The sequence below is a fragment of the Schistocerca piceifrons genome, chromosome 11, assembly GCF_021461385.2.
Source record: "Schistocerca piceifrons isolate TAMUIC-IGC-003096 chromosome 11, iqSchPice1.1, whole genome shotgun sequence".
NCBI classification, from domain to species: Eukaryota; Metazoa; Arthropoda; class Insecta; order Orthoptera; family Acrididae; genus Schistocerca; species Schistocerca piceifrons.
In genome coordinates this window covers 106571796-106585270 of record NC_060148.1, presented here as the reverse complement: position 1 = coordinate 106585270, position 13475 = coordinate 106571796, and the positions used below count along the sequence as shown (strand labels likewise).

Sequence of the window (13475 nt, the reverse complement as noted above, 5' to 3'; positions counted from 1 at the left end):
ACGAGGAAAAAGGAATTTTTTCTTCTTTCTTAGAGTACCTTTTACATGTGAGTCTAGTAATACCAGTTATGGCAGGCGAGAAAATGAATCAGGTCTTAGTGCCCTGCATTTTAAACAGTACAACCATTGGTGCCTTAGACTTTCACAGGCATAGCAGAGGCTAACAGTCGAATAAACCCGCAGGTGGCTGGCTGAAGTGGCCGAACGGTACTTGGTACTTCACTCCGGAACCGCGCGACTGCTATGATCGCAGGCTCGAATCCTGCCTCGGGCATGGATGTGTGTGATGTCCTTAGGTTAGTTAGGTTTAAGTAGTTCTACGTTCCAGGGGTTTGATCTCAGATGTTAAGTCTCACAGTGCTTCTTCATGCCGCAACTGCCAACTCTCCACAAGAGCCCATACAGCCACATCTTAAACCCACGCGAACAGCCCACTTTTCCCCTTTCCCTCTAGAGGGAGACACCGAAGCCTTCAATTGCGACAACGGTGCCACCGCCAGAAAGCGGAGGGCAACTGCTTGACGCTACGTGCTGTGGCGCGCTTTTCAAAGCTAACTTTACCATGGGTCACCAGTGGTCCTAACACCACCAGTCTCTAGCAGTTCCAGGTCTGAGGACGAGGTGCAGATTGTAGAATCGCTCAAGGTCCTATATCGTGCTGACGCTTCAGACGCAACAGTCTTGGATACCAGCACTCATGGTCACACTGAGGCCTAAACTGTCTCCTTGATCCCTTCATGTGTTCCCAAATGACTGACTACCTATTGCTCCAGTGGAACTGTGGCGGTTTTTTCTCCCACCTCGCTGTATCATGACAACTTTTAAGCATTAGACTTGCGTTTTGCATTGCTTTTCAAGAAACGTTGTTTCCTGTGATGTGGACCCCAGCTCTTTGTGCCTGACAGGGGTACTACAAAAATTGTACTGACTGTGACAGACTGCGAGGTGGAGTCTGCATCTATGTCTATGTCTGTAGCGAACCTATTCCCCCTTGAAACACTTTTGGAAACTGTGAGGACAATGCAGGAAATTACCATCAGCAAGATATAAGTCTCTCCAGACGGTGAAGTGTTGCACCATGTAATAGCTGCACTAATTTTCATCTCTCGCCTCCACCCCCACTTTTCCTCCTTCTGGGTGATTTTAATGCCCCTAACTTTGTTTGATGATGGCGTCCTCTTGGGTAAAATATTCCGGAGGTAAAATAGTCCCCCATTCGGATCTCCGGGCGGGGACTACTCAAGAGGACATCGTTATCAGGAGGAAGAAAACTGGCGTTCTACGGATTGGAGTGTGGAATGTCAGATCCCTTAATCAGGCAGGTAGATTAGAAAATTTAAAAAGGGAAATGGATAGGTTAAAGTTAGATATAGTGGGAATTAGTGAAGTTTGGTGGCAGGAGGAACAAGACTTTTGGTCAGGTGATTACAGGGTTATAAATACAAAATAAAATAGAGGTAATGCAGGAGTAGGTGGTGGTGGTGGTTAGTGTTTAACGTCCCGTCGACAACGAGGTCATGAGAGACGGAGCGCAAGCTCGGGTTAGGGAACGATTGGGAAGGAAATCGGCCGTGCCCTTTCAAAGGAACCATCCCGGCATTTGCCTGAAACGATTTAGGGAAATCACGGAAAACCTAAATCAGGATGGCTGGAGACGGGATTGAACCGTCGTCCTCCCGAATGCGAGTCCAGTGTGCTAACCACTGCGCCACCTCGCTCGGTACAGGAGTAGGTTTAATAATGAATAAAAAAATAGGAGTGCTGGTTAGCTACTACAAACAGCATAGTGAACGCAATATTGTGGCCAAGATAGACACAAAGCCCATGCCTACTACAGTAGTACAAGTTTATATGCCAACTAGCTCTGCAGATGGTGAAGAAATTGATGAAATGTATGACGAGATAAAAGAAATTATTAAATTTTCGTCTCCCTTCACTACCTGAATAGTCATGGGTGACTGGAACTCGTCAGTAGGAAAAGGGAGAGAAGGAAACATAGTAGGTGAATATGGATTGGGTGGAAGAGATGAAAGAGGATGCTGCCTTGTAGAATTTTGGACAGAGCACAACTTAATCATAGCTAACACTTGGTTCAAGAAACATGAAAGACGGTTGTATACCTGGAAGAATCCTGGAGATACTAAAAGGTATCAGATAGATTATATAATGGTAAGACAGAGATTTAGGAACCAGGTTTTAAATTGTAAGACATTTCCAGGAGAAGATGTGGATTCTGACCACAACCTATTGGTTATGAACTGCAGATTGACACTGAAGAAACTGCAAAAAGGTGGGAATTTAAGGAGATGGGACCTGGATAAACTGAAAGAACAAGAGATTGTAGAGAGTTTCAGGGAGAGCATAAGGGAACAATTGACAGGAATGGGGGAAAGAAATACAGTAGAAGAAGAATGGGTAGCTCTGAGGGATGAAGTAGTGAAGGCAGCAGACGACCAAGTAGGTAAAAAGACGTGGGCTAGTAGAAATCCTTGGGTAACAGAAGAGATATTGAATTTAATTGATGAAAGGAGAAAATATAAAAATGCAGTAAATGAAGCAGGCAAAAAGGAATACAAACGTATCAGAAATGAGATCGACAGGAAGTGCAAAATGGCTAAGCAGGTATGGCTAGAGGACAAATGTAAGGATGTAGAGGCTTGCCTCACTAGGGGTAAGATAGATACTGCCTACAGGAAATTTAAAGAGACCTTTGGAGAGAAGAGAGACACTTGTATGAATATCAAGAGCTCAGGTGGCAACCCAGTTCTAAGCAAAGAAGGGAAGGCAGAAAGGTGGAAGGAGTATATAGAGGGTTTATACAAGGGCGATGTACTTGAGGACAATATTATGGAAATGGAACAGGATGTAGATGAAGACGAAATGGGAGATAAGATACTGCGTGAAGAGTTTGACAGAGCACTGAAAGACCTGAGTCGAAACAAGGCCCCGGGAGTAGATAACATTCCATTAGAACTACTGATGGCCTTGGGCGAGCCAGTCATGACAGAACTCTACCATCTGGTGAGCAAGATGTATGAGACAGGCGAAATACCCTCAGACTTCAAGAAGAATATAATAATTCCAATCCCAAAGAAAGCAGGTGTTGACAGATGTGAAAATTACCGAACTATCAGTTTAATAAGTCACAGCTGCAAAATATTAACGCGAATTCTTTACAGACGAATGGAAAAACAGGTAGAAGCCGACCTCGGCGAAGATCAGTTTGGATTCCGTAAAAATGTTGGAACACGTGAGAGAATACTAACCTTACGACTTATCTTAGAAGAAAAGATTAAGAAAAGGCAAACCTACGTTTCTAGCATTTGTAGACTTAGAGAAAGCTTTTGACAATGTTAACTAGAATACTCTCTTTCAAATTCTGAAGGTGGCAGGGGTAAAATACAGGGAGCGAAAGGCTATTTACAATACAGAAACCAGATGGCAGTTATAAGAGTCGAGGGGAATGAAAAGGGAAGTAGTGGTTGGGAAAGGAGTGAGACAGGGTTTTAGCCTCTCCCCGATGTTATTCAATCTGTATATTGAGCAAGCAGTAAAGGAAACAAAAGAAAAGTTCGGTGTAGGTATTAAAATTCATGGAGAAGAAGTAAAAACTTTGAGGTACGCCGATGACATTATAATTCTGTCAGAGACAGCAAAGGACTTGGAAATGCAGTTGAACGGAATGGACAGTGCCTTGAAATGAGGATATAAGATGAACATCAACAAAAGCAAAACTATGATAATGGAATGTAGTCAAATTAAATCGGGTGAGGCTGAGGGAATTAGATTAGGAAATGAGACACTTAAAGTAGTAAAGGAGTTTTGCTATTTAGGGAGTAAAATAACTGATGATGGTCGAAGTAGAGAGGATATAAAATGTAGACTGGCAATGGCAAGGAAATCGTTTCTGATGAAGAGAAATTTGTTAACATCGAGAATTGATATAAGTGTCAGGAAGTCGTTTCTGAAAGTATTTGTATGGAGTGTAGCCATGTATGGAAGTGAAACATGGACGATAACTAGTTTGGACAGGAGGAGAATAGAAGCTTTTGAAATGTGGTGCTACAGAAGAATGCTGAAGAGAAGGTGGGTAGATCACGTAACTAATGAGGAGGTATTGAATAGGATTGGGGAGAAGAGAAGTTTGTGGCACAACTTGACTAGAAGAAGGGATCGGTTGGTAGGACATGTTTTGAGGCATCAAGGGATCACAAATTTAGCAGTGGAGGGCAGCGTGGAGGGTAAAAATCGTAGAGAGAGACCAAGAGATGAATACACGAAGCAGATTCAGAAGGATGTAGGTTGCAGTAGGTACTGGGAGATGAAGAAGCTTGCACAGGATAGAGTAGCATGGAGAGCTGCATCAAACCAGTCTCAGGACTGAAGACCACAACAACAACAACCTTGTTTGGGGTGGAACCAAGATTGCTGGTGTGGTAAGACTGTCGAGGATCTACTAACTCACCTCGGCTTTTGCCTCCTCATTAGAGGTGCGCCCATTCACTTTAGTGTGGCATCTGACATATATTGAGCCATTGATCCCTTGGTTTGCTGTCCTGGTCTGCTCATTTATATCCACTGGAGATCTCATGGCAACTTGTGTGGTAGTGACCACTTTCCACTCTTTCTGTCCCTACCCCAGCATCGCCTGGACACTTGCCCATATGGGCTCTTACCAAGGCTGAATGGGATGCTTTCAAGGGCACTACAACTGTTGAATCTCCTTTGCATGGGACCACCATTACTACCATTGTTGCCCAAGCTGAATCTTGAATCACTTGTTCCTCAGGTTGTCCCAGTGGTAGTCAGTGCCTTGGTGGTCACTCAAAATCGCTGTGGCCATTAGAGACTGCAGGTGGGCCCTTCAACATCATAAGCGCCATTGATTTCTAGAGCACCTCATTGCCCTCAAAATGCATTGTGTCCAGGTCTGTCAGCTCATTGAATGATGGGACTATTGGGAACGATACATCTCCACCACTGGCACAAAAACCTCTCCTTCCCAGGTCTGGACCAAGCTCAGATGCCTTTACGGATATGAGACTCCTTCAGGTATACATGGAATTTCGACAGATGGTGCTGTATATGCCGATCCACATGTAATTGCAGAATGTCTTGTGGATCATTATCTTCGCATCTCTGCATCTGACAATTAAATCGTGGTGAAACGACAATTCCTATCTCTCGCTCCACACCAATCCGAGACATATAGTGCTCCCTTCAGTGAGTGGGAATTGCTCAGGGCCCTTGCCGATTCTCCTGACTCAACCCCTGGGGCAGACTACATCCATTCCCAAAAGCTTAAATGTCTGTGAGTGGATTATCAGCGCCACTTCCTTGCCATTATCAACTGAATCTTGAGCGATGGCGAGTCCCCATCGCAGTGCCAGTTAAGTATGATCATCCCAGTGCTAAAGCCTGGTAAGAACCTGCTAGATTTGGGCTGTTACCGTCCTATCAGCCTCACCAACGTTCTGTGCAAGCTGCTTGAATGAATGGTGAGCTGGCCGTTGTGTTGGCTCCTCAAGTCTCAGCGTCTTGTGGCTCCCTCCCAGGGCGGTTTTTGGCGAGTTCGCTCCACCACTGACAACTTACTCTACCCGAAGACTGCCATCTGATTGGCCTTCTCCTGGCGTGAGCACCTGATTTCCGCCTTTTTTGGTCTGAGGAAAGCCTACAATATCACTTGGCGACACCACATCCTCCCTACTCTGCATGAGTGGTGTCTTTGGGGAACGCTCCCGATTTTTATACGGAACTTTTTGTCGCTACGCATTTCAGAGCTCGAGCTGGTGCCTCACACTGTACGCCTCACATCCAAGAGAATGGGGTCGCAAATGGCTCTGTCCTGAGCGTTCCAATCTTTTTAATCATCGTTAATGGTCCTCAGTATCTCCCCACCTATATGCTGATGATTTTTGTATTTCCGTTTGCTCCTCTTCTGTTGGTGGCTGAACGTCGACTGCTGGAAGTCATACAAAAGGTGCAGCAGTGGGTCCTCACTCACAGGTTTCAGTTTTCAGCTGCCAAGACTTGTGTCATGCCCTTCTGTTTTTGTTGTACTGCCATATCCATCTGGAACTTTACCTTGATGACCAACTACTTAATGTAGTGGAGACGTTCTGCTTTTTGGGACTGGTCTTTGATACTTTTTTTAACTTGGCTTCCCTATCTTCGTCAGCTTAAGAAAATGTGCTGGCAGCATGTTAATGTTATTCAATGCCTGCACCTCAACGAATTGGGTGCTGATCGCCCTACACTGCTGCAGCTGTGCAAAGCACTTTGCAGTCCCTTCTTTCCTATGATTGCCTGGTGTGTGGTTCTGCTTTGCCCTCAGCATTCCAACCGCTGGACTCTATACACCACTGTGCGACAGGAGCTTCCTAAACCGGCGTCCTAATAAAGGCTGGTGTTCCTCCATTGCGAATTAGGTGACAGCAGTTGCTTGCGAACTATACTGCCCATATTCATTATTCGCCTTACCATTCAAATTATGATCTCCTTTCCCTAATATGGCTACTCATCCCTGACAACAGCAGCGCAGATTGGGGATGCCAATTGCAGTTTGTGTTTGCTTCTTACTGATCTCGACATTTTCCTTCTATCACTTTTCTATGTGTTCATTTCGTGGTCCATACCACAGCCACTGGTTCTTCTGGACCTATCGCAAAGCCCAAAAGGCTCAGTTCCACCTGTGGCCTCCATGGCAGTTTTTCTCTATTCTTGGTGAGTTCCAGGACTCAGAAACAGTCTACACAGATGGCTCAATGGCTCTTGTTGGCTTCACTTATGCTCACGTTAGACATGCTGAACAGAGCTCCTAGCTGGATTGGTTCAGTGTTTTCACTGCACAGTTGGTAGCTATCTCTTGCACTCTTCAGCATATCCATTCCTGCGCAGGTGAGTCCTTCGTCATCTCTAGTGACTCTTTAAGTAGCATACAAGCTCTCAATCAGTGCTTCCCTCACCACCCTTTGCTGTTAACTATCCAGCAGTCTCTTTGTGACCTCGGCGACAGCGGACATTCAGTGACCTACAATAGGACCCCAGGACATGCTGGGATCCTGGGCAGTGAACTTGCTGTCTGGAGATCTTCCCACTGGAGACTGATCTCCAGTTGGTCTTATGCTGTTAAGTTTTCAGGATCTGGGATGCTGAATGACACACGGTCAGTACACCAAATAAACTATGTGTTGTCAAGGAGAATACGAATCTGTGATAATCATCCATGCAAGCTACTCGCAGGGAGTCTGTTGTCCTTTGCTAACCCCACATCGGCCGCACCTGGCTGACTCATAGACACCTCCTCCGTCGCTAGGACGTACCTCAGTGTTGCTGTAGGTCCCACTTGACTGTCGTCCTCATCTCACTGGACTGCCCTAGTTTAGTTGCTCTGCAGTGGACTTTTAACCTTCCCATCACACTGTTAACGGTGTTGGGAGTCAATGTCTTAACGGTTGACATCGTTTTACGTTTTATTTGTGAGGGGAATTTTTATCACACAATCTACCTTTATTTTAACTCTTCCTCACTCTTTCTTTGCTGTTTTTTAGCCTTGGTGTTCGTATTTTCCCTGTCCAAGTTCGTCTAGCCTTGTCTTTAAGGCTGGAGGTTTTAGTGTGTTGCAGAGTGGCTCGCTCATCCTTTATTTCTGTCGTGATCATCCAGTCCTGGCCATCTGCTATGTTATTCTGATACCATCCACTGTTTTTTCTTTTAGTTTACGTTTTCCCCTTTTGTTAGCCTTTTTTGTTTTCTTCTTCAGTGTAGTTTCGAGTCAGTCTTTCTCCTTTTACTTCCCCGAAATCGTTTTGGTAATGTTTTTAACCCGAGAGCTGTTTGAATGTTGCGAAAGGGACAGATGACAGTGTAGTTTGATCCCTTTACTCCCCACACCAACCAACCAACTAAAACTGCTTCTCATAAAGAATCGAGCTCAATGCAGTTTTCGTAGTACTATAGCTAGGAACATGTCAGATCTATTGCCAGAATGTACATATATATTTTATATCAGACCTCAGCTTGTAAATCACATCCAGCGAAAATGATAGTTGGGTTTGACAATGCATATGACTGAGTGAAAAACAATTTTTAATATGACTGTGAGCAAAATTCGATTTAACAGATGAGTGAGTAACATGATATACAGTGTTATAATTAACGAGGCATCCACAGTCATCGTTAGTCAGCATCTTATGACACCACTATACCCAGATTAGTATGGGATGTCTGCTGCCAGCAACATCACATGCTACTGATTTTAAATCACATCTCGTAATATGACAAGGACTTCAGGTTTCCAAGATGAAGAAGATATGTAAGGAAAATGCTCATAAATAAGTTTGCAGTTCAACAGGAACTAAAATTTGCAGAAAACTGCACACGTTTGAACAGCAAGACCAGTAATTGACTACGAAACAGTTCCAGCTCATAAAAATAGCCTAAATATCATCTCCATAAATGTAACAGACGAGAGGATGCTTGCGGATCTTATGTATTTTCCCACAATACGCTTTGAATTAGTTAGGAAAATAACCATATGTCAGTGCTTGAAAGGGTAGACGTCTGTGACACAAAAATTACTTATAAGATACAAGTGGTAACTTTCATGAAGACTTATACCATTGGTAAAAGTATTTAGCAGTAGTATTTCTACTGTCCACAACATTTCCAAACAGAACAAAGGCAGTGGTGTATTCCTTCATGTGTAATGACAGCACCTTCAAGACCATCTTTAGTGTCACAATGCTACCGGACATGCAAATGTTGGATCTCAAGCCATGGAACTGAACGTCACGAAAGACAAGAAATTATTGCTATGTCCAAATGCATTCTCATTCCATATGAAGCATCTAGCAGATACACTTCGATCAATGTAGATCTAATAAATCACAAGCTAGATTCTGTTTCTGAGTATTAGTTGGACACAGTTTTTTTTTTCAGGGAATAATCTAAATAATCCCTTGCTGACCACAAAACTCAGAGCCAGCAGGTAGGAGGTAATTTGTGATAATGTTCCCGTCACAGATAAATTATACAGTTTCCTACCCCTCCAAGTTTACTTTGCCTGCAATTCTGAATAGTAGACAAACGATGAATGGAGCTGTATGGTGGAAAAAACATGTTCACCAACAGAGCAACTTACAAACACACGGAATTCAAGTGCATTCCTAAACCGAAATATACTGATCACTAATGCACTAAATCACTGTTTTAAGGAAAAGAAATCCTATTAACTGTCTCTCAAAGTGAAAGATTAAAAAATCTGTTAAAGTGTCTGTTCATGCTAAGCAGGAAATCTAACTTGCGGTCGTGATGTGAAACAAAATTTAAACTGTCACTAATGTTCATTACATTACTTTGCAAGTTCACCTTTTCTGAGTGGTTTTCCAGGATATCATTTCACTTCAGTGCATGTTCATTGTTTTCAGTGTGATTGGCTTCTTCTTTCTTAGTGCATTAGATTAATTTCACTTCAATTATTGCTTATGGCACATACTGTCTCTCAAATGGTTCAAGTGGCTTGGAGCACTATGGGACTTAACTTCTAAGGTCATCAGTCCCCTATAACTTAGAACTACTTAAACCAATCTAACCTAAGGACATCACACATATCCGTGCCCGTGGCAGGATTCGAACCTGCGACAGTAGTGGTCGCGCGGTTCCAGACTGTAGCGCCTAGAACCGCTCGGCCGCCCCAGCCGGGTGCCTCTCAAAACTACTTACTATAACTGAATTATATTTTTATAGTAGGTTTGTGTTCCTGGTACTTTCATGAGGTGAAACATTATTTTTCATCACTAGAGAGAAAAAATTGTGTGCCAAAATTATAAATGAAAACCACTGTTTTGAGAATCATTCGGCAAAAAGTCCGTTAAGTATAACAAATATTTTATAAAGTCATTCTTACATTTCAGAGTGAATCATAAGTTACCCCATTTCCTGTTAGTATTCTACGTACAGTAATCCATAAGCAGAGAGCAAACTTTTAATTTATGGGAGCACAGTCAGTCCCATGGTATGAGATCCTACATCTGCATGTACTGTAGCATTGTGACACTAATGGCAGTCTTGAAGATGCTGTCATTACATAGATAGAGACACACCACTGGCTGTGTTCTGTTAGGAAATTTTTTGGGCAGTGGAAGGACCGCTGCTAAATACTGAAAGAATTGGGAGTGACTCATTATTACTAACAAAGTTTATATGTATGTAATATTTGTCAAAAATATGAGAGAAAATGCTAGGAAAGCTTATGACGTGTAGTTTTCAGTTTCATGCATGCAATTTTGGGCATGGTTGGCAGGTCTCCACCATATCCATTGTACATCAGTGCTAGAAACACCACTCAACAAATGGCCTGCTACACCACACCCCATCAGAGATCACTCGAGTATAGGTGGCTATCATCGGTTCATAGCTGAGGCACGCCCATGCGGCGTGGTACCACTACCAGCCCCAATAACCACACATATGAAAGGCAAAGACTCATCGCTCTGTAGAAGTTGTGTGTGGCTGCTTCAGCAACAGATTTAGAGTACAGAGTAGCGGATCATTTTTTAACAGCGAAAAACTTTGTGGCACAGAAGCCCACATACGACTGATCTAACAGAATATAGAATTACAGCATCTTGTCCACCCAGAAAATCTGTTGGATTGGAGGAGAGGGGATCATGCACTGGGTGTACTCATGAGGCAACGAGCTGTAATTAAAGTGGGGATTCCATAACATATTCAGTAGTAATGAGAAAGCGTAGTAGATTAAGTGTCTTAAATCGTCACTGATTCTGGTCAGGTTATAAATGATTACCATTAAAGTACCAGTAATGATAGATTAACGCCTGTTTGTGAAGCAGCTTCCACGGCTCCGTATTAAATTGCCCAAACAGCTCAGTCTGGCTCTCATCTGTAGGAGTTTTTTGAATCTGGAGATGTGACTTTGACGTCTGTCAGTGATTTGTGCATTTAAAAACTAAGTAGCACTACTTCAAACATTCAGTGTCACACCGTGGGTACACCTTCACCAGACTACACACACACACACACACACACACACACACACACACACACACACACACACACAAAACACTCACACACAAAACACTCACACACACATTCAAACATGTGTGCGAGGCAAACATAAATACACTGCCTTCACCAGGACCACACCAAGTTAAGCGCTGTGGGAGTCAAAAGGGCTTCAGAGCTGTTCGTTCCTGTACAGTCATTCAGGATTCACGTCTGTTTCTCTCTATATAGAAAACATCCATTATTATCTGATGCAGTTATCAGAACTATAAAATGAGTTTTGTGTATGTCAACTGTATGATTTTCAATAGAATCAGCAACATTTGCAAATCTGTCTGCCCAAAATATTTCTAGAAAAAGGAATTATGTATTTTATCGATCAGCGGATATTGGATTCATTATTTTAATACGTCATTTACCAGAATAATGGAAATAATTACTTCTTAATTGACTTTAGTTTCAAAAAATGTTACTAAATTCTTCCCCTGAGCACATGCCGCACAGTGTGTTGTATCAGCATGTAGGTATTTTCGTTTAGACCCGTCCTAGCGAGATTGTCGCATGTAAATTACATACTTCAGGACTTTCCAGGAAACAAGATTTACTTTCCAACGGTTGTCATATCGAGACAAGTTCATTAAACTTTAATTTACTCTCATGATCTCGCTGTCGCCTTAAGGCGCATCACAGCCAGAGGAATATAAGTTTCTCTCTCTCTTTCTCTCTCTCTCTCTCTTTGTCTCTCTCTCTCTTTCTCTCTCTATGTGTATGTTTCTGTGTGTGTGTGTGTGTGTGTGTGTGTGTTTGTTTGTTTGTTTGTTTGTGTTAGTTCCTGTGTGTATGTGCATCTGTCAATGAGTGTGATTGTGTGTAGTGGTAGAGGAGTCCAGTTTGGTATTATTGCTGTATCCGAAACGTAACTACTAAATGGTTTCCTGATTAACAGTAGCTTTCTCTGTTTGACGAGTTTGCGTCAAGAAACTTGTTGATAATTGGGTTTACTTTTGTTCCTGTAATAACAGAAACTTCTCTTTAAATAGCAGGAGACGTCATTAGCATTATTTGTCAAATTTGCAAGTGTCAGAGAGGACTGCTGCACACAGAGACGTAGTAATGGCTGAACGAAGTGGAAGGCAACAACTTCTATAACGACTGAATTCTAAGGTCAAAAATCTAACGATCACGAATTAAAGTGACAAAATGTGATAACTTTGTATCTTGAGAGTTGGAGTGTAGGAATTTTTTGTGGAGAGTGCATGAAGAATTTCAGAGGATGACGTAACTGTGCATCTGTACGTTAGTATAAAACAACTTTCTCAGTGTTCTGTATCACAGAAGGGAGATTTATCAGTTGTCAGAGAGATGAGTTATAGAATTGGTTACAGTTGTACCACTCTGATACGTTTCTTCATCAGAAGTGTGTGTTTGAACAAAAGTACGAGAATTTCTGTGTTTTGTGTAGGACCCTCTCGGCAGCGGAGAAAGGAAGGAGGCTGATGAAGGCAGCTAGCGATGGGGCAGTGCAAGAGCTGCAGATGCTGCTGGCAGCTGGGGCTGATGTGGGTGCGACGGATGGGAACAAGAATACTGCGCTGCACTGGGCAGCCTGGCAGGGTCACGTGGAAGCGGCGAGCTGTTTGGTGGGGGCTGGCGCGGAGGTGGGCGCCGGGAACTGGGTCCAGAACACGCCGCTGCACTGGGCTGCATGGGGCGGCCGGCCGGCCGTGGTGCGGCTGCTGGCGGCGGCCTCTGCAGACCCCAATGCCAGGAACGTGGACGGGGACACGCCGCTGCACTTCGCGGCAGAGCATGGCCGCACAGAGGAGGCGATTGCACTACTCGATGCAGGGGCTGACAGCGGGACCAGGAATCACAAGGGGAAAACCCCAGTGGACCGCGCCAGGCAGTTCAACCACCAACACTGGATAGACAGGATAAGACGAGACTAGCAGTACAATACACACCTCTGAAGTAAAAACAACGCTAGTCTACCAAAATCACAACAGTAGCGACAATGTGAGATTCATATAAACTAATGTGTGTAGCAAGAAGCGAGTTTCCTTCCATGAAAACTCAACAATAATCTAAACGTATATCATTAATAATACACATGTTTTTAACTAAATTCATTATTGTAAAGTAATTGGTAAGAATATGCTATTACAAATAACACCACCTCCAGTGTGGCAGTAAGGCGCTGTACTGTTGCGGTAAGTTGTTGGACCACAGTAACAATAAATCATTAATTTAATCAAGAACAATTCATTTATTGAGCCAACTGTGCAGTTTGTAAACACTGCCAGTGCAGGTCGGCCAAGTATGACTTTAAGTAAACAGTTATGATGAAAGTCCAAAGACAGTCGTCTGAACAGAAAAAGAGCATGTTGTATTGAGCAGGAACATCAGTCATCTCCAAGGAAACCCCAGAGGCTTAGTTTGTGCCTCAG

At 43.3% G+C, this 13475-nt stretch overlaps 1 protein-coding gene across 2 annotated transcripts in view; it reads left to right on the top strand.

The window, feature by feature from the left end:
- LOC124720329 (ankyrin-3-like) overlaps positions 1–13218 on the top strand; it is a 52919-nt gene extending 39701 nt beyond the window's left edge. For both annotated transcript variants that reach the window (XM_047245640.1, XM_047245641.1), the window contains exon 6: positions 12491–13218. In XM_047245640.1, coding sequence (XP_047101596.1) covers positions 12491–12977 — 487 coding nt within the window. In that variant the 3' untranslated portion in view covers positions 12978–13218. The remainder of the gene's footprint in view (positions 1–12490) is intronic.
- The last annotated feature ends 257 nt before the right edge of the window (positions 13219–13475 follow it).